This window comes from Apis florea, unplaced genomic scaffold, assembly GCF_048593485.1.
Source record: "Apis florea isolate Af1SG1 unplaced genomic scaffold, ASM4859348v1 contig_2291_pilon, whole genome shotgun sequence".
NCBI lineage: Eukaryota > Metazoa > Arthropoda > Insecta > Hymenoptera > Apidae > Apis > Apis florea.
Genome location: NW_028256553.1, coordinates 3,372,978 through 3,395,290, shown reverse-complemented (window position 1 = coordinate 3,395,290; position 22,313 = coordinate 3,372,978). Strand labels below are relative to the sequence as shown.

Genomic DNA, 22,313 nt, shown 5'->3' with positions numbered 1-22,313 from the left:
TCAATTTTCATAATAAATGGAATATTTAATCTATATATTCATTTATCTTTTTGCATCAAATTTAACTCATTTAATCCGGATATCTTAATTTCATAATTTTTCATGATTTTGTTAATACAATATCTTTATACATCAAATATATACTTACATACATATTTACCAGGTATGTATATAATACGTTATATACGTTAAATTTTATATTTACAAGTGACATATAAATCATATTGTTGAAATTTACGCCGGAAAAGTATTCTTGAGATTGTCAAATAGAGGACATACAATAAAAAAATAATAAATCATCCCTTGGTTTTTTATCTTTTAACCCCTATATACTTTGAAAATTCAATTTCACGTTATTGTATCGATATCAGTTTTGATTTTCGTCCCATTTCATCCCATTGACGATCTTCGTGATAGTAATCTGCAATATTTTTCAGACATGTATAAGGAAAATTTGCGAGTAAAAATTTACAAAAAACCTTTCACGTTCGTTGATTCCTTGATTTTGTTAAAGATGAGTATTTTTCGATATTCATATTGAAATCGATTTTATTTAAATTGGTACAGGCAAGTACCGTTCTTTTTCGATTTTTAATCATGAATTGGTTAACTAAAACGTAAAGAGAGTGATCATAGGAAAGTACTATATATGTGTGTATATATATGTATATATATATATATACATATTATATATATATATCACGAAAATTTTTTTTACGGAAATAAGATAAATACTTGTTTTTCCAAGTAATAACGTAAATCTAAAAAAAAAAAAAAAAAAAAGACAAAATGACGGATGCAGAGAGGAAAGTGGCTATCGCAGATGTTCCAGGTACATCTGGCGAGGGCGATGCCCAGCCTAGAAAGAAGAAACGATACGAATTGGGAAAACGATGGCACCGATTCCGCGTTTTAACGCCAAATTCGGCGATTCTACGCGGCTCGTACGCGATGACCGATAAACACTTCAAATACAGAAGCCGTGGCCGGCAAGCCGCCCCTGCATCGATCGTAGCCATCGTCTACGGGCGTCTCTTCGAACCGAAGGAGTGGATGAAAGAATACGTCGATCAAATATTAGAGTACGGTGACAAAGTGTTTCGCACCAGCGTGATGAGGAATCAAGTGAAGGAGAGCGAATACATGAAGAGCAGCCTGGTCCATCCGGAATTCTACATCGCCAATTACAAAATTTTAGTTTGCGTCGAGGAAACGGGAATTTACGGAAATCTGTTCAGCGAAACGATCGGTTGCCCTGACTTTGCCGACGGGTTGCAAAAATTCTTCAAGAACAACGATGCCGGGGTGATCACGGCCCAGGGGACTTCGATGGCTATGTGGCGGCATCCCGAAATCGGTTTCCTCTTCTTCGACCCTGCGCCCTGCGACGAGGAAGGCATTCACCATCCAGACGGTGTTGCCTGCGTAATGAGATTCAAATGTTTGAACGACATCCGCGATCACTTTCTCAAGAACATGGACCCCAAGTACGATTCCAGATACTGTATCGACAAGGTGACGGTATTGAGGGTGAACGAGGTGGGCCGAGGATACCTCGACCGTTTGCCAAGCCCCACTCGCTTGCACGTGGACCGAAACGTGCTGAGATCTATCAACCCTGTCGACATCGATGAGAACAAGATGGACTGTACGAAACCAGTGCCGAAAGGGGACAAAATGAAAACCATCACGCAGGCCAAGATCCACAAGGAGCCGTTGGCGATCACTATCTCGAATTTCAGCATCGACAAACGTTTCGCCACCGACCCACTCGTCGACCAGAACAAATTTGACACCGGCTACACTTACGAGGACATGCACGTGAACGTGCCGTCCACGTTCAGAGAGCTCCCCGGCAACATGGCGATCCTTCACGGCTTGACCCACGAGCACAGCGAGATGTACAAGGGAAAGGGGGCGCAAAATGTTGCCAATTGCGTGATGGCCATCGCCATGAAAAAGGTTCACCCGGTGAAAACTTGGCTGAGGCCGAAATTGGACGAGATATTGGCGTTGGGCGACACCGTGTACGCCGAGGTGAAGTCCGCCAAACCGATGATGAAGAACATGACCGCCCCCGATCTAAACGACACGAAAATTGACGTGGAGGGAAGGAAGATAGTTATAGACGTGGATCTGATCACGGTCACCGGCACCCTCACCTCGAAAATTCCCACGGTGTTGAATCTGAAGCAAGCGTTGGAAGAGTTCTTCCTGGTCAACACCGAAGGCGTGATCGAGTCCTCCTCCATGTCTGTCGCGATATGGAGCCAGGACGATTATTTCTACATGTTCGATCCCCGCCAGTGCGATTCTATCGGGACCAGGATACGGGAGGAGAAGGTGGCGAGAGGCGCCAAGGCGGAGGATTCCGAAAGGAAGAAGGGAAACTGTTGCGTGATAAGATTCCCCACCACAGACGCGTTGGCCGCGTTATTCGTGAAGAACGTGGAACAGCATAAGAAGAACGACCGTTTCACCATCAGGCACATCACGATCCCGGATGATATCCCCGGGACGAGGGCGTGGCACGATTTTCAGCCTGGAACAGCGGGCGAGACGTGGGTCCTTCAGGGGACAATATCGAACGAGGACGAGGAATTCGAGGACGAGAGCCGGGGGATTCAGGGATTGGCCATGCCAGTGATTGCGCTCATCAGCGCGAAAGAGACACCGCCTCAAAAGTGGATCAACGACACTGTCGACACCATAGTCCGAGAGGGGGACGTTTACTACAATTGGTGTAATCCAATCGTGGAAGTGGGCGAGGATGTGGAGCGATACTTCTTCGTTTCGAACTTGAAGAAGAACCTGTACTTTAAGAACAGGAAGGTGAAGATCGACGTGGAGGAAGGCACCATCACCGGGGATTTGACCTCGCCGCCTAACAGCGATGTCCCGAATCTGAACGACGCCCTGAAACGTTTCTTCGAGGAGCATCTTTACGGGATCGTGGACGTGAAGAACTTGGCCGTGGCCGTGTGGAAAGTCGACGAGGAGGTGAAGCACAAGGACGACATATTCGTGCAAACCGCGTATTACTGCTTCGATCCCAATCCTCGAAACAGGCAGGGGCTTTGGGCGGTGGAGGAGGAGGAGGAGGTAGAAAACGCGGCCTGCGTGATTAGAACGCTGGATCTGTCCGTTCTGGCGAAAATAATCGAAACGAACGCCGGCCAGGATCCTGAGACCAGCAACGAGTTCTCGATTCATAACATGAAAGTGGTCTCGATCGGTTCCGAGATGACCGAGGAGGAGATGGAGGCGGACAAGCAAATCCCCGTGAAGCCTGACTTGAACAATTATCTCAACATGGGCGAGACCGGGGCCATTTTATTAGGAAGCTTCAACCAGGCCAACGAGGTGATATTCAAGAGGCACAGCAGGGACAAGCAGCAATCGGGAAGCGCTTTGGCAACGTTGGGGATGACCAAATTGTACAATCCCCACCTCTGGTACAGGGAGGTGGTCGACGATATACTCAAGATAGGCGACAAAATCACCATGGACAATTTGGAGAATCTGCCGGAGGAGGAGGAGGAATCACCGAGGACCTATCTTCTTCCCAGCGAGATCAGCGAGGATTTCGCGGTCGGTGTGAATCGGATGTACGTCACCCTCGAGGAGGAGACAACGTCTGGGAAGACTACCGATCTGCCATCGGCGTTGGAGACGTTCTTCGAGACCAATGCCATGGGTATATTCAGGCAGAACCACGTGATAATGCCGTTCTGGAGGGAGGGCGAGGCGTTCTTCATGATGGATCCCAAGGGGAGGGACACGAGGGGAGAGCCCAGGGAGAAGGACGGCGCGGCTGCCGTGATGTGGTTCACCGACATTCCGTCATTGGCCGCCGCGATTCAAACGGTGGCCACCGGCGAGGATTTCGTGATCGACGTTGTCACCATGGACAACGCGTACGAGACACGCGTGGCCGAGGAGGAACGGCCGGCGAAGCCCAGCTCCGGGGACAGCCTGTGGTATCATTTCCCTAAGATGACCGAGGGCGTGTGGAGCATCGACGGCACGATTGCCATGGACGACGTTAAATTCGAGAAAGCGAACCGAAACAACCAAACTGCCGCCATTGCGGTGATGGCGATCGTGTTCGCGAAGGTGTACGAGCCAAGGTATTGGACGCAGGCGGTCCTCGACGAGGTTATAGTGACCGGGGACAAACTGCACTCCAAGTGCGTGGAGAGGCTCGGCCAGGGGGCCGTGCTTAGGATCAACGACATAATGACGGAATTTTTCCTCTCGAGTCGGCGGATCAACCTGAGCATCAAGGACTGCGTAGAGGCTGGCAGCCTCACCGCCAAACCGCCCAAGGTTCAAGATCTCAGGACGGGGATAATCAACTTCTTCTCGAGGTACAACTCGGGGGCGCTGACCGTTGGCAAGAACAGGAACATAGCTATTTGGAAGTCGTTCAACGATTACTACGCTTTGATACCCGACTGGGTGACCGGTCCCGAGGACGCGAGGATCGTGAGACCGAAGGTGTTACGTTTCATCAACATCGCGACTTTCATCGATTATCTGAAAAATTTCCTCGGGACCGAGGGGGATTACGAGATGATCGCCATCGACGTGGTCAATTGGAACAAGCTACCCCCGTGGAAGTTCGACCCGAGCTCCGCCGTGCGCCCCTCGAACTTGCCCCCGTTGAACGCCTACAGGAGAGTGCGGGGCGAGGCTCGGGCACTTTTGAGGGGCAGCTACCACCAGGGCGACGAGATTTTCCCGGAACAGCTGCGTAACAAACAGGGGGCGGCGAATTGCGTGGTCGCCCTCGGGATGTCGGTGGTGAAGAATCCGGTCACTTGGACCAAGAAGACCATGGACGAGATCCTCGCGATCGGTATCAACGTGCACAGAGCGACGCAGAAGGCGAAGCCGACCCTGGTCCGGGTGAAACCGAAGGACATCATCAGGGTGTTCTACGTGGGGGTCAATATCCTGACGGCCGACATAGAGTCGGCCACGGTGGCCGGTATAGTCGCGATGCCGCCCCCGGATCCCGAGGACAAAAAGAAGGTGCGAAAGCCGACGAAGCGGGCGGTGGACAGAAGGAGGACAAGGACCAGAAGAGTTCTCAGAGTTCGAGCCCCGCCGCCGCCCCCGATCCTCCTCGAGCAGGGCATCCCACAGTTCTTCGAGAAGAATCGGGCCGGGATCTTGGTGACCGATCGCGGAGCGGTGGCCATCTGGAAGGACATGGGCATCTACTTCATGTACGATCCTCGCGCGAGAAGCGATCAAGGCTTGCCCGACTTCTACGGCACCTCTTGCGTCATGTGGTTCGCCTGCCTGGAACCGCTCTACGAGGTTATGTTCGCGAACATCGACGAGCAGGACAAATACGGCCGCTACGAGATCTGCAGAGTGATCATCAAGACCGCCATGATCGAGCCTCTGCCGTGCCCGGCCGGTTTCAGATCCTACTTCGACTGCACCACTCCCCTCATCCCGGTAATGTCCATGAAGAGGAACACCACGCTCGACGTGGAGACGGTCACCGATTACAACATCGTCGACGAGGAGCTCAGCATCCTTCTTGGAACGCTGCACATGCACCATCGGATCTGGAATCCGGAAACGAGAGGTTTCCAGAGTACGGCGATCGCCGCTGTAGGCATCGTGGTCGGCCTTCTCCACGTCCCTTCCACGTGGACGCCCGAACTGATCGACGCCATTCTCAGATACGGCGATTTTTTACACTCGGACAGCGTGCGGGCTACCCGGCCCGGGAACAGGAATTTATCGCCCAGCGAGTTGTTAACCGTCTTCATCGTTGGCGACTTTAGAGCCACTATACACGTTCATAACCATACAACGGCTGGTTTGCTTCACGCGTTCGATCTGTCCGAATCTTTGACCATGTTCTTCCGCTCGAACTGCGCCGGGATCCTTCACACCACCAATATGGCGGTCGCCGTGATGCAGCATTACGGCAAGTTTTATCTGTTCGATCCTTGCGCGAGGAACGATCAAGGAAGGCCAAGCTTCGATGGGGCGGCCTGCGTGATGAAGTGTGAGAACATCATGAAGATGGCCAGGATGTTCGTGACCAATTGCAATCTAAAGACACCGAACGTGTACACGTTGAACGCCGTGAACGTGTTGAGCTTGTACTTTTTCTCGGACGCGAAGACCGGATGTCCGCCGAAATGCATACAATAAGAGAATAAAGATTTGTCTAATTTTTTTGTTTTCCTTTTTTTTTTTTTTTTTTTTTCCTTAGACTTGATATAAAAAAAAAAATTTGACGTTATATATATTATAATAAAGTTAATTTGATCGATTTAGTAGAAACAATCAATGATGATGGTGGTGGGTCGGATGGTGAATGTATTAAAGAAAAGACAAACAAATTCTCAGAAGACTAGTACTTTTTATTTTTAAATTTTTTATTCCATTTCTTCTTCGCTTACTCTCTCCTGAATTTCCCGCGAATCGTTTAATATAATATAATCGGAAAAAAGTACTCTGGTCGCAGCTCTCTCTAGGCGAGCATCGGTCTAGAAACTGTCGCTTATGCGACTTCCAAGAGATGGGGATAATACCGATAATCTCTCTACTAATCGTAGCAAAAATTTACCCTGTTACGTGTTAAACCTGTTCTTTGTCCAAAGATCGATCGTGTCGTTCAAGTCGATTATGAACGAAAACATCGATTAATTACATTACAACACAAACATTGTCCCAGCAGCGATAATTAATAAGTATTTCGATTATTTCTATTTCGAACGGCCGTATTGATTTCCGTGCAAAGAACGGGCAAGCAGAGGTGAAACAGTCAATGAATCCACGCGGTCGACAACATTCTCAAATTGCTAATTTTATTTATAGGTTTCTTTATGACACAAATCACTTTTAGCATCTACAATGAGTAGGAGTACAGGCTATACGAGAATGAATTTGATACAGATCACTTATTTAGTGTAAATACAATGTATCCTCTTCAATTACACGCTATATAAACTAGATACTTAGAAAACACTGTACAACGCAGCTGAGAAACTGTCGGTGATACTTTACAATATGTTACAACCACTCCTTGAAGCGAGACGAGCCTAACCGCGGCGGGATCTCTCCTCTCTCCTTTCTCTTCTCGAAGAAAGCTCGAAGAAAAAGCACGGTTCGTGATCGGCCACGGCCAGGGCGTTCCCCAGTGACTCTACGTATTGACGTCTCACGCGGTCTGTAGGCCGTGTTTACAAACGGATCCCGGAAGCTATTCCACGCCTGCGATCGTTCTTTCGTCGACGACGTTTGCTTTCGTTCCAATCGCAAGAACGCGTACAAAGGCGTGTCTATCTTCCCTCTCCCTCTCTCTCTCTCTCTCTCTCTCTCTCTCTCTCTCCCTCTTCCATTTTTCTTAAAAAGTATCACACGAGGAGGAATAGCTTCCTCGTCCTTGACCACTCGTGGGGGCCACGACGGACCCTCGTGACGTCGTCTCGTTCCTCGCAAAGTGAATCAACGCCGAGTGTCACGGGCGTTAGAATTCGAACGATTCGAACGATTCTGACTCGGTAAAAGAGAAAAAGAAAAGAAATCGTCGTCCTGACTCCCGTTACCCGAAAAAGAAGATCCGTTTTCTGTTATCAAGAATAAAACTTGAATCTTGGAATCGTATACAGTGTTGCATCGTACACAGTGATTCTTTTCGAAGATTTTAAGATACATATATATATCACCAGGAAGAATCACGTGTACGGGAGAACGAATCGACGAATCCTCGAGCGATTGTCGAACGGTAGTCGGGACGGTTTAACTTGGTCGTGGAATAATTTTCTTTCTCGATGCAACCACGTGCGGAGGAAATGCGTTTAAATGCTGTATGCCTATTCCGGTATAGAATCGAGCATCGTCCGTTTCATACGTATTCTCTGCCCCCGCAACTCGGACACACACCAGTCATCGTGTCGCATGCGCACGCACTCACGCACGCACTCACTCACGCACTACACACACACACACACACACATACACACGGAATAATACACGGCTTAACGAGCTTTGTGGCTAACGTCTGTCAGTACAATCGGTGGTACTCCTCCTTCTCTCGCTCGCTCATTATCTTTCTCTCTTTTTCTCGCGCTCGTTCCGTGAACCGCTGGTCGTCCTTGCTCGCTCGTTTGACGCCTCGATCGGCTCTCGATCCGATACGATTCTCATTGTTATTTCTTTAACTTTCGCTTTTACATTCTCTCGCACGTGTGATTTTCTTTTTTTCTAGAAATTTTTTCTAGACGTGAAATTTTTGGAGAAGATTTTTGAAAATTAGGATAGATTATTAAGCACTGGTTGAATATTAAATTGATTCATTTGAGAGTTTTAAAACCTTTGCGATCGAAGTGTGTGGCGAGGTACACGTGCTGTTGATAATAGAATACATAATGCAATCGTACTTCATTTATCTGAACTCCCATTTATTGGGACGAAATTTCAGTTAGTCCTCGATTGATTGAACTTCTGCCAATTGAATCCATCATTTATACGAATGTGAATTTCTATTATTTGAACGAGAAGTCATATCTTATTTAAATGAAATAAATTCAAATAAAATTTACAAAATTTAATCAGCCAAATTTTCGGATACAATAATTGATCCAATTCCACGTGCAATTATTCGACTTAAAAAAAAAAATTATAAAGAAATTAATAAAGATATCCACGACACAATCATCCATGCCACAAATCATTACGACCGCAAAGGATTAAATAACAAGTATAACGAGTCCAAGGTATAAAGAGATTCCTCGTGATTCGTGCAATTCTTGGCAAAAAGTATTCCATCGTCCTTTAAAATATTTGAAGCAAAGTTATTGGATAAAATTTAAAAAAAAAAAAATTCACTTATTCGGAAGATTTATGTCACGTATGCTAAAAATTTCATCGAAATCGAAATTGATGTGTAAGAAACATAAAAGACGGACGTAAACTTCTATAAACTGAAAAGGATGCTCGAACACTTTCTGTCAGGAAAACTTATGCACGTTAAACTTGGGATCAGCCCCTACAAGGACCACTTAGACCAACGTTTATTGGTTTATCGAGGGGGGGATCGTGGAGGCTGGATCTCGAAGAACCTTTGGGATTCGTGACGTTAGAATGCGAGGATCGCGTGCAACGGTGTCTCGCGATGATCGAGAGGGAACGAGGCAATGAAGGGAGAGAAGAAACGGGTAAAAACGCGGCAAAAAGAATCAGAGAGGCGTGCAGAACCCGTGGTGAACGCGCAAATAATCGTTCGTTACACCGACTGACAGAGCCTTTTCTTTTTCTGTTCGAAACGGATCGTAATTGTAAAAAAGTATCGTATTATCGTTAATATTGGCATGATGTCGTTATGGCACGTTTATCGGTCGACGCGTGTTACAAGCTTTTTAAATCTTACGCTTCTTACGCTGTACAGGCATCATTGTGGTCGCTTCAGTCAGGGTTATCGAGAAGAATAATAAACGTGGAAATAGAGACACGGAAGAAAATAATGGAAAAATAATGGAAAAGGAAGAAAAAGAGAGAGAGAGAGAGAATAGATAAAGCGGCGAAAAGAAAAGAAAGAAAAATATTTCTTTTAATGGTTTCATTTAGTTTTACGCACACGTACACACACATACATACACAGTTTCATTCCCTCTCCTTTTTCTTATATTTTTTTTTTTTTGACACGTTTCGCGTGACTTCGACACAACGCATCTCTTTTGCTATTTTTTTTTTTTTTTTTTTTTTCCCCTCGTCCACCTCTTCTTCCTGTTTTTCTTCTTCCTTTTCTCTCTTTTCTTCTTTCTCTTCTTCGTCACGGTTCCTCCATTGCACTTTCCCATTCGACGCAACAAATGCAACTTTTAAAAAAAGAAAAAACGTATCTCTATCTTATGTACATAAAAAAGGTGCTTCGCTAATGAAAACGCGGGAGAGAAAGAAAGAAAGAAAAAAAAGGGGGGGGGGGGAAAGAAAACGCAAAGAAACGTTCGATAATGAAATTTCTCGCAAATCGTTTTTTCTCGTCTCTTCGTTTCCTTTTTTTCCGCTTTCGCGTTCCTTCGCTTCTTCTCATTTCTTCTATTTCTAAATTCTCTCGATGGGAAGCGTAGGAAGAGAGAGATTGCACCGAGGATTGCACGTTATGTATACATACGAATATACGTACAAACGAAAAAAAGAAGAAAAAAAAAAAAAAGAGTAACGATAACATTTTGAAAAGGCTTCTCGCGATAATAATTTCGCGGAATTCGAATTAAAAATAAATAAACGATCGGTCGATCGCTGAAAAATTGAATTGAAAAAGAAAATATAAAATTCGCGATTATTGGAAATTATCGCAATCAACGTATACGAAAAAGAAGGAGACGATAAAAGAAATCGTACGAGAGTTATAAAATGAAAAAAAGAAGAAGAAGAAGAGAGAAGAAAAAGAACTCTAAATATAAAACTCTCCGCGAAATTATTCAACGATCAGCCTATTTTCTTCGTGCTTCGTGAATAATAATCGTCGGTGAATCTCTGATTACAATACAACAAGAAAAATTGAAAACATAAAATGAACGTAAAACGTGAATACAAACGTGTGTATCGTCGCGCGGAGACGTATACGCAAAAAAAAAAAAAAAGAAAATCCTCGATTCGCTTCGCGCGCTTATTCCGCGATAACAAGGATTCAAAACGCAAAAGCGCGGTTAAAAAAAAAAAAAAAAGAAAGAAAGGGGAAAACGGGGGATAATAAGGAGGACGGGGGTGGAAATAAAAAAAGGAACGTAAAAAAAAAAAAAAAAAAAAAAGTAAAACGGACTCACGATCAACTAAAAATATTCTTCTTTCTCTTTTAATTGTTTTCCTATACAACAACAATGAGCGGTGAGGTTTACCGAGGCTTATTACACGTAAAACAACACGATAAATGTGACACAAAAGAGGCATGGCGGAAACTCGTCGCTGCGACCGACCATCCGAGTGAACAAACATTTAATCACGCTATAATCATAATAATTACGAAATAAAACATCGACGAATTTTTCAATTTCCATTCTTGCACATTTCTCTTTCTCTGCCTCAGAAAATCTTAAGAGTGGAAACATCGTCAAATCGCAGGAATAGATGGATTCTTTTTCATTCAAAAAAAAAAAAAAAAGAAAAAACTCCAGAATCTGTCTATCCCTTTCGATTGATCTCTTAAAATTTTCTGGGGAAAGAAAAGTAAGGATAACAAAAAGATAAAAAAAAAAAAAAAAGAAAACGAAACGAAAAAAGAACGACAAAAAGAAAGTATTTTCTTCGAAGAAAAGAAGAATTTTCTCGATTCTAACTAATTATCTAATAACGAATTAAGTCTGATTAATTCCCTGCTTCGTCAGGGAACATATTGTGGCGTGGAAAAAATAAAAAAAGAAAAAAGAAGAAAACAAACGAATTGGAAGGAGGGATGGGGGAGAGGAGGAGGAAGAAGCGAACACTTGAAAAAACGATCTCTTTACTCGATTGCGACGTAACGACACTCGTTGAATAACGAAAAATTTATATGGTGTCTTTCTTCCCCGATCACGAACGATCGTTGAGGAACGAACTCGAGTATACATAAATACCCTTGGACATTGGTTTCTAATGGAAGCTCTGGGACGCGCGTTCGACGACAGAACAGTCTCTCGGTTATTGTCTCGATCGATTTTTAACTCGAAAGCGCGGGGGGCGGCTTGTACTCGCCTCGTTCCTCGATCGCATTTCATTTTCGTATACTTCTTTTCTGTCAAAAATTATCGCAGCAGATCGTTCGGGAGAAGAGAATCATCGTCGTGTTCGGTAAAGATTCCTGAGATTTTCGTCTAAAAAGTTTAGTTTATTATGCGATGGAGATCGATTCGGGGTGGTCCCGAATTAATAAAACAAGAATCAAAGAATTAAAAAGGCGGAGTCGAATTTCCTCTTCGCCACGCATCGCGATCCATAATTGAAAATTGTGGAAAGGAAAGATTGGGTGAAGATTTATGAAAAAGGAAAGGTCTCAAAAAAAAAAAAAAAAAAAAGAAAAGAAAATAAAAGAAAAGAGATCTTACACGCTAATCAATCGCACGGTATGTGTGTGTGTATATAGACTTTTAAAAAAATAACAAATTACGTACACAGAAGAATAGGTATTTTGACACAATGAGGTCGAATCAAAAAAAAAAGAAAAAAGAAATGAATTACGAGAAAATCGTCTTGCTCTCTCGTCTTGTTCAAACTCATCATCATATCTAAATCTTGCTCTCTCTTCTTCTTTTTCTCCGTTCATCTCATTCTCTCTCTCTCTCTCTTTCCCTCTCTCTCTCTTTTCCACACACAACACATACACATTATTCTCAATTTTCGTTCTTTCTTGCTTCCTCGTTTTAATAACCTTTAGTTATTACGTCTGCGGTATTTAATTACTTTATAGAATATAGTACCTGGCACAGGAACATGACCTCTCAGTCATTGGCATCACAACGTAACAAGGACTACAAGCTGTGTCACGCGCACTTTTTATTCGCCACCCTATAAATTTCACTCATACCCACACATACACACATATGTACTCTCTTTCACACAATCGTATCGCATCTTTCTTTCTCCCTCTCATCCTTCTCCACATTCTCCATCACGCACGACCTAACAATCTTGCTCTCTCTCTCTCTCTCTCTCTCTCTCTCTCTCTCTCTCTCTCTCTCTCTCGAGTGGGTGACTACAGCCAGACACTTGGTCCTGAGTATTTCTGCATCGTATTTTCATCCGCTTTCCTCGCTTATCTCTTCCCCCCTCCCTCCCTCCCTCCCTCCCACACATCCCGTTCGCTTGTGTCCATTATTCACGCTACGTCACACGAAACGTGAACGTCTTTCACCCTCCCCCTCCTCCTCCTCCTCCTCCTCTCAATTCTCTTCTCAGAATTAATTGAGCGAACGTTCGAAGGAGGGGAGGGTGGAAGTCGGATTATTATTATTATATATACCCGGGTAACAACATCCCAGGCGATCCTCCACGTCGCGCGATCGAACCATCCCCTCCGAACCTTGCTCGTAATCGAGGACGATCCTCCTCTCCTCCTCCTCCTTCCTTCCTTATCCAACATCCTGTTAATCTCGAGAAAACGTAACCAAACGTCAAACTTGGTTCCATCCAATCGGTCCAAGTACGAACAAGCGTCTCCTCTTGGTCCACCTCCTCGGTATCATCATCCTCCACCACCACCAGCTGGGGTATCTCACGCGGAGGGATGGTAGAAGCACGCAGAAGAGGAGGCCAGACAGGCGGCTGGTAATCGCGGCCGGCTGGATGATCGCGATAATCGTTCGAACGATCCAGCACCACCACCAGCACCACCACCACCACCACCACCACCACCACCACCACCTCGTCTGTTCAACACGGACCCTGTTGTCGGCTACACGCGCAACGGTGGCAGCAACAGTCTTGTCGCGTGGTTCCGGCCGGGGCTACGTAACACTGATCGCCGGGTTGGACGTGCCCGAGGGTGCCGACACCACTTCACTCTTTATACACTGGCCGGTCAGTTGGTTCACGCTAAGGGGGTTGTTGATGTCGTGGGGATTGGTGCCGACCGGGTTACGATGCGGGGGCGGCGGTTGCACCGGTTGCTGATTGTTGTGCGGCTGGCTCGTGGGGTTGGGCAGGGGCGGAGGCGGCACCGGGGGCGTCAGGGGGCAGGGGCACGGGCTGGCCAGGCTCGAGGGCGACTGTAACACCAGTGACGGGCTGGCCAGACTAGACAACGCGGACAAACCCCCGGGGCTGCTCAGGGACTCGTCCTCCTCGGGAGTCCCTGCCTCCCCCACGCTGCCGAGGTTGTCCTCCGAGTGGTCGTCGTCGCCTTCGCCATCCGCTTCGCCGTCGCCCTCTCCTCCCTCCCCCATGTATCTGATACATTTCTTCTTACGTCTGCGAACAAGCAATTGGAGATTAGTGTTTGGTGAACTTTGCCTTCGTTAGGGTTGGGTGGTCGTGTGGTTACGTAAAATTAATGTTCGGAGGGCTTTAAATGTTGTTCTTCCTTTTCTCTCTCTTCCTCTTTTCCTCTTTTTACACGCGTTTGCGACAGAATTTTTAATTCCGAAAGTGAAAGTGTGGTTAGTTTGGTTAGAACAACGTTCGAAGCCTCCCGTGGAAGGTTACATCCAGTATTATTATACCAACTAAAAGAGCATGCGGTCACTCGTGGTCGTAGCAGGACTAACCGCGCAGACATCTCGACGAGAGTGTTTTTAATAATTAATCAATTCAAAACTGGGAGGGTGAGTTAAGATAGATTTGATAGTACCGTGATTCAATAATTTCAACGTTCGAAACGTATTAAAAAAAGAATTTTTTTAGAAGAACAACTTCTTTTTATCTTCACACATATGTATTCTCATTTCAAAGATCCTTTTTCCCCGATAACTTTAACTTCGTGTAATAATATTGTTTTTAATAACATTTTTTTGAACGAGATGTCTGCGCGGCCGGTATTTTATTGTTCGACACGGAATCACTCGCTGCAAATGCCATGCTCAAAAACTTCAGATGTAACAAGCAAATAACTGTGGTGTAATAAATGTATACGTGAAAAACGAAAGTCTCAACAAAAAGAATTCAAATGCCAAATGGGCACAAGGATGGGCGAGGTGGAGTTGCTGGAAAGGATGGGGGGAGGGGTGGCGCGGTTTTAATCCGTAGGCGAGAGAACTACGTGTCCCGAGCGCCGTTTTGTATCGCGTCGTCCAAAAATCGATCACGGAATCACGCTGCAGAAGAAAAAATCTATCTTTCTCTTTCGTTTTCTCTCTCTCTCTCTTTTTTTTTCTAGAAGAAAAATTCGCGAAAGTGCCCGCGCGAATCAATGTGATCAATGTTACGTGGAACTTGGAACTTTCATCACGCTCTCTTTCTCTCTTTCTCGATCGAAATATATATATATATATATATATGTATGTGTATGTATGTATATATATTTTTTTTATTTTCATTATTAATTTTCTTTCTTTCGATATTACAATTTTTTCATCGGGGGAAAATGAAACGGAAATGAAAATTGAAACGAACAGAAAGAAAAAAGAGAGACGATAATAACCGATTTTATTAATTTCGATCGCGTGACAAATTTTTCGTTTTTTTCTTCTCTTATTAAATTATTACGATAAAAACGAAACGAAAAGGACATGTATTTTTTTTTTAATTATCAATTTACTACTGCAAAATTCCCGAAAAGTGAGCCCGACCGACCTCGTTTGCTAACTGCATCGCAGTCGAGACATTTATCGCTCTGCCATTGGCTCTCATTATTCATCTCTTAGCCAGTTAATCTTTTCTTTTTTTCTTTTCTCTTTTTCTTTCTTTTTCTTTTTTTCTCTCTCTCTCTCTCTCTCTCTCGTACATATGAATTATATCATCACGATTGTTGGAGCAGGACGTCAATTGTTCGCAGGCACGTCTGAATTTAAAAAGCGAATTTAAAGATCGAAATATTTTTACATATTTTGATCGTTATTGATTTACATCGTTGTCCAGCTGCTTGAATTAAAAGGAAAAAAAGGAAGGGAAATAAATCAATTCGATTCGAATCTTTATGAATTTTTCACGAGCGAATGATTTCGAGCAAAATTTTTGTTACAGTTCGTTTAAAAATTAATCGATGATTTCTAAAGAATAACCCTTTCATTTATGCGACTTTAGCTATTCTTTTCCCTACATTTCTCTTGCATCTCGTGTCGCTCTGTGCTTGTTTCAGCCTATTGTTACAAAGGCCATCCAAAAGAAAGCTGAAGCATGTAGCGAACCGACGAGAAGAGGTGGTCACTCGTGACGTTGTTCACGGTTTGGCTAAGTGGCCTTGAGCGGCCAATTAATATCGAACAAACAATAGAAAGAATGCAGGCTGTTCTAAAAAAAAAAAAAAGAGTCGAAGACTTCACGTGCGCATAAAAGTATTCCACATGTGTGGAAAGAATTTTTCCATTATGTTATTTATCCTCCTCCTAACTCGATCTTCCTTCTTTTATCACTTTTTGTATCATATTTGGATAAATTTAGCGAAAGAAATTTAAAAATTGAGGGAACGAAATAGAAGAGATATAATTCTAGATTTACATATAGATAGATCACACAGATAAAATTTCGAAACTCTATTCTCTTCTGCATTTGAATTCTTAATGATTCCAAAGGGTTATTCTTTTATTCCAAAGAGAATGATTCACAAAAGATCGTTTTCCATTCGATTTTTCGAAAATATATTCAGCAGCTGGACACGAAAGCATGAGTCAAGGATGAAACGCGTCCAAGCCTCTACGAAGCGAAAGAGATGAGGGCGACGCGCGAAATTTGAACTTCGAAGCGCCTCGAGACCTGGTCTGATCATCGAACGTCCCGTTCCACTGAAAGGGACACGGGTGCTATCTGTCTCGAATCAGATCACGAACACGCGGCTGTAATACGATTATTAATAATGCAACAAATATACATCTTACGACATTACAAGAAACAAGAGATGAAAATTATTAAAAAAATAAATAAATAAACAAAGTAGAGAGAACGGAAAACATCAAAGGTAAAGAAAAATTAAAAAAAAAAATAAATAAATAAATAAAAAAAAGATAAAAAAAAATTGGAATAAAATGACATCATGTTTACGTAGTACTAGTAAACAAGAAAAAAAAAAAAAAAAAAAAAAAAAAGAAGAAGAATATCCAACACATCCGTTACCAACACATTAATCGTCGTAATAATTACCGTACACGAACTGCCATGCCATTAAAATCATAATAAATATATATATCAGATTCAGAATAAATATATGTAATAAATATATATTATATGTATATTGTATATACTTCTCTATAGCCAAACGTTCCGAACCGAAACAACATAACAAAAAAAAACAATGTTTGTTTGTAAGAACAGAGAGTATAATATATATATATATCTTGGTTACACGTAGTAGACGTACGCAATAAATGTATATATTTATGTATATATATATATATAAACATAGGTGTATATGTGTGTGTGTCATACATACATATATATATATATATATAAAATATATACATACAAATGTATTATATGTATTACAGACCAGCCATGCTAAGGGCAACACTGAGTAAAGTCCAACTAAACGAGGGTAAATCAAATGTAACAATAATAAGCTGCAAAGAGCCACAACAATGAGAAACAATGCGAGCATTAAGGCGTCGCTGTGCCGCTCACTATGCCAGCCCGCTCGTGTCGACAACCGGAAACTTCACTAGCCAATCCCTCCCTCCCTCCCTCTCTCCCTCCCTCATTTCTCTCGTCCCGATAAAATTCGATACAAAAATTTCAAAATTTCGATCGAAAAAATGGATCGTTTGTCAAAATTGTCAAAAATTTGGTAGGAAAAGAAATTGTTTCAAAAAAGAAAAAGATAAAAAAAAAAGGCGATAGCACGCGTACTGTACTCATCCCCCAAAAATCATTATTATTATTATTATACTTCTCGTTCTTTCTCGATCTTCTCTTTTCCCATTTTTTTTTTTTTTTTTTTTTTAATTTCATTCGATTCGTTTATCGTCATTCATCCACAACTTTCACGGGCAACGAGCAGAGTTGGCTGAGCATAGCGAGGGCCAGCTACGCCCTTAGGTTTAAGTCGGGACTGACCACTGTTTAAGAAGAAGTGTTGCAGTAGAAGGGAGGCGATAGGCTTGACTAGAGATTAACATAAGTGGGTTCTTGCTGAGGCGAGGAGGCATTGGAGGCAGTGTTGGTGTTTGGAGGGGCAGTCGCTGCCCCTACCGTCCCTCCACCGCCTCCAGCCCCGACCCCTGCCCCCGCGCTACTTCCCACACCGTGATGGATTATGCTCGCGTGGATGCCCATCCCCGCTCCATGCTCCACTGGGCTGCCAAAACCAACCACCAGCCATTAAAGGGGCGCTCGTCGCATCGACGTTATCACTTTAATCCCATCTTAATCCCACACCGTATCGTCGTCACCCACACGCATCGGCCCCGAGTCCGTGGACACGCGAGATATCTGTCCAAAAGCGAGCGGACTCGCGGCTTGTTCTCGCTTCTTTTTCTCTTTTTTTTTTTTTTTTTTTCCTTCTTTCACCCTCGCGATTTACACGCTTTTCCGTTTCTTCGTAAATTTGTTATTCGAATTACGATTTACGATCGACGATCGTTCGATTCGAGGTATTTTTTCTTTTTTTTTTTTTTTTTTTCTTTTTAGACTTTCATTTCGAATTTCGTTCATTCCAGAAGACGAATGATCGAAACGTTGGATTTCGTTCAAGCCACCTCGACGACGAACGAACTCGATCGAACATCTGACCGAGGCGGAACGAGGCGATCCGACCGAACGATTTTGTTAGCGATTTCGCTCTAATCTAATCAGAAAATATGTCTCCCAAGTTGGCTCCGTGTTTGCGGAGCTTCCACCGTGTGTCGCCACTGTGTCGGGAATGATCCTGTGACTGGGTCTCATTGAAGGAAGATTTTAAGAAAACAGTGGTCGAACGACTCGCAAAAGCTCGAGCCAAGTGTTTTTATTGTTTCTTTTTTTTTTTTTTTTTTTTTTTTTTGAATGAATTACGATTTTGATCGTTAATTGCATACCGCGGAGAACAGTGGTCGGGATTCGTCACATCGCCCCTTTAATGAGGTCCATGAGATTCACAAACCCAGCCGGGAGTTGGGGGCGTTTGGGCGCACTGTGCGATTACGTACAGTGAGAACGGAAATCATTGTGGCGCTAAAACGGGTGGCTCGTGATGCCGCAAATAAACTACTAGTGTGGTATCTAGTCAAGATATTTACAAGCAAAAGTACACAAGTGGACGATGGATCGTTTCGTTTTCGGATCGATCCAACAGCGTGCTAGAAAGATCTATTTTTTTCTTTTTCCTTCTTTTTTTTTTTTTTTTTTTTTTTTGGAAGACACATTTTCTGACGGTCGCTTCTAGTTCGTTCTTCTCTTTCTTTTCTCTTTATCCCATTGAACATGACACGGACAAGCTAGATTTTCATCGCGAGGACTCGACATAATATTTTCCATTAATGAATCCTTTGAATTTTTGCAATTTCTCGTGAATTTTACATCCGCGATTTGAAAAATTTCGAGTCGCTATTCAACATTTTTTCCTTTCTCTCTCTCTTTTTTTTTTTTTTTTTTTTCAAGTTCCACGATAACATGTGGATGACGGAACGGAGTAGAAGACGATAACAGTAAGAAGTGGTGATAATCGAGAGATACTATATTTCGTGCCCGGGTCTTGCAAGTCTCTTACGTCGAACGTGATGGTCCGCGATTTTATCACCGGTCAATTGCTGTATTTTACATCTTTATCCGGTTGCCAAGGAGTTGCGCGAACGAGTATCCTCCATTTTATCGAATAATTTATTTTAAATTTATTATTCTGGTAAATTTTCATTCTCCTTCTCGTTTCATAAATAAATCCCCAATTCGAGATACGTTTTGTGTAACATGAAAATTCTGTCGATTTTAAAGAAGCTATTCTTTTTGTTCGTTTCATATATATAAATTTTTCTTATTTCAAGAAGATACTCGATCGACGACAATCCGACGTATCGTTCACCATCATTTACCACATGTAGAAAGAAAAGTAATTTCCTCTATAGTGTTCACACTACTATGAATCGACGTGAGACTTCTAGTTTTCTTCTCAACACTTCTCAATATCGAAATACGTATGTACACGCGACCGGAATAGCGTGCGCAGCTTGTCGACAATGACGGTATATAAAATTCTTCTCTCAAAAAGCAACGAATCAAACCCTCTACACGATGCACACGTACCTGCACGGCTTGCACCATTGGCTTTGCTGGTCTAATCCGTACCTTGCGCGACACTTCTTCATGTTGTTACCTAGAAAATGCGAAACGTGCACCGATTAGCGGGTTGCACAGCTTCTCAGGCTGTGAACAGGATTGGGGTAGCGTTTTATTTCCCTTATTTTTCTTTTTTTTTTTTTGTTTTTCTCTTTTTCTTTTTTCTTTTTCTTTTTCTTTTCCCGTTCTGTGTCACGTACAACACTTACTTAACATAACGCAATAGTGCTTCGTTAACTGGACGAGATTTTTTTTCGCTCGAAATATATTTTTTTTTTTTTTTTTCCCTCTTCTAAACGAGAAAAAGAGGAAATTTATAATACTTTTGGCTGCTTATAGTATTTAATATTATTGATTCAATTTGGTGGCGATCAATGAAGAAGAAATTTTCTGAAGGTATTAAAAAAAGGATATCTCTTCTGAAACTGGCCAGACGTGAATCGAACCATGGCCAATTAACGAAGCACTACCGTGAATTGTCGAATTTCTTTCGTTTCGTTGAACGGATGACTGTGACGTTCGAGCCATAAAATGATTCTCTGTGATCTATCCTATGATCAATATTATAGGACGAACCTCAAAAGGATTAAAGTATCATTATTAAAATAAAATATCATTTGCTAGAAGAGTTAGACACATGTCGATTGTGATCTGTATCTGTAATAATCGAAGAATTAGCTATTAGATTACTAAGATGACGATATCTCTTATCATCATTAGCTAAAAAAATGATACTGAATTAAAACTTTTAATCTAACATTTTTTTTTTTTTTTTTTTTTACATTTCAAAATATATTTAAATTTCTGTATATAATTGTAATTTTTACTCGTAATTTTTAATTTTTAATATTCAGTGTGAAATTAATATACGAGAAAAAGATGTTCCCGACCTTTGACCATTTTTTCATTGTTTAATTTAAAAAAATATTGAATTTTTAAGTATCGATCGTTTTAAAGTAGGAAATAAGTGGGAAGAAAAATTTTGTAATCATTCATCCATATTGAACATCTTGAATAAAGTATCCTATCTGCTTTTTAAATACTTAATATCAATACTACATTAGAAAAGATATAGTAAAAATTTTTTCATTTAAATTTGGAGCAATGTTAAATAGCAAAACTTTAAGTAAGTAAGTAAGAACAACGTAATCAATTGTTCTTTTAATTCATAATTCACTAATACAATATCTTCTTAGATCTTTAAATCTCTAAAACTGTAAAAAAACTTCCACTTTGTGTCACTCTTCTGCAAGTAAACGGACGATATATTTTTTTGAAACACTTGAACACCAATGATCGCGTCAAAATTTATTTGTCAACTAGTCATGCGTACAACAATATATTGGCGACCGATTGAGCTTGATCGAGCCTGGTGAAAGTTTAACAAATTCTCAATTCTTGCAAACTTGGAATCCCTTCAAACCAGTGAGAGAAATTTGAGATCGTGATGCTCAAGCTCAAATGGTCAAGAAATTTGACAATATAACCAGCGAGGCAGGATCTTCTCGGAAGACAGTTTTATATTTGTTTAAAATTACTATTCATTCATAAGTCACCAAACGATTGAATAACAACATAGGAATAATTAAACTGTGTTGTGAAATTATTATAAAAATTAAGGGATGATGAAACGAGGGCTGAGAATCATAACATAGTTTCAATGAAACAATTTTATAAAATAATGTTGCGTGTAATTTAAATGATAAATACGGTTACAAAAGAATAATATTTTTTGAAAAAATTGAAAAATATAATTATTTTTATTATGACTTTCAGCCCATTTGTTAACTATTATATTTTGGAAAAAGAAATTAACTTATCCTATGTAAATTTTAAACATAACGTTAAACATAATCTTGTATTTTTTTTTTTTTTTTGAATTTATTTTAACTAACATTAAACGTTTAAAATTAAGAAATGTGACTTAGTGACTTATGAATAAGCTGCATACATACATCCATTTGAATACTATGAAATAAACGTTGAATTATTTTCAACGCAAGACATGACATGTAGTCTTCGGAGAATGAACCTGCGAATTAACAAGAAAATTTAAAAAAAAAAAAAATAAATAAAAAAGAGATAATTTGTCAAGCTGAGTAAAAAACGACATGCAGCGTAAAAACGTTAAAAACGGCGTAAAAAACACGATCAAAGATCATATCTACTCAATAATTATTAATGTCGTGATCTGTATTAAACGCAAGCTCTAGACAATGAATATTAAAAAATGAATATATATATATATATATATAAAAAAAAAAAAAGAAAAATAGGAAAACGAAAGGACGCTCGAGCGCTCGTGCGTCGTGAACGAAACAACTCGCATGTAAGAGTCGAGAATAATTGAGTGATTGATTAGAGGTGACCATAGAAAGAATCCAAAAAAAAAAAAAAAAAAAAAAAGGGAGTAGTGGATGAACAAATTATAATCTTTGTACAAGAAAAAAAAGTAAAAAAAAAAAAGT

General features: G+C 41.7%; 2 protein-coding genes across 2 annotated transcripts in view; one reads left to right on the top strand and one right to left on the bottom strand.

Moving 5' to 3' along the window:
• The first annotated feature begins 376 nt into the window (after window positions 1-376).
• LOC105735649 (uncharacterized) lies at window positions 377-6,304 on the top strand. The gene has a single exon (XM_012487377.3). The coding sequence runs from the start codon at window positions 790-792 to the stop codon at window positions 6,181-6,183; it is 5,394 nt and encodes a 1,797-aa protein (XP_012342831.2). The 5' UTR covers window positions 377-789; the 3' UTR covers window positions 6,184-6,304.
• A 517-nt stretch (window positions 6,305-6,821) lies between these two features.
• LOC100867811 (uncharacterized) overlaps window positions 6,822-22,313 on the bottom strand; it is a 38,084-nt gene continuing 22,592 nt past the window's right edge. Inside the window, exons 9-10 of the mRNA XM_086903487.1 lie at window positions 19,813-19,882; window positions 6,822-13,920 (exon numbers count right to left, since the gene is read on the bottom strand). Coding sequence (XP_086759613.1) covers window positions 13,458-13,920; window positions 19,813-19,882 — 533 coding nt within the window. The 3' untranslated portion in view covers window positions 6,822-13,457. The remainder of the gene's footprint in view (window positions 13,921-19,812; window positions 19,883-22,313) is intronic.

Bases quoted from the DNA above. Each gene is read 5' to 3' on its own strand.
- LOC105735649 (XM_012487377.3), top strand. From the start codon at position 790: ATGACGGATGCAGAGAGGAAAGTGGCTATCGCAGATGTTCCAGGTACA.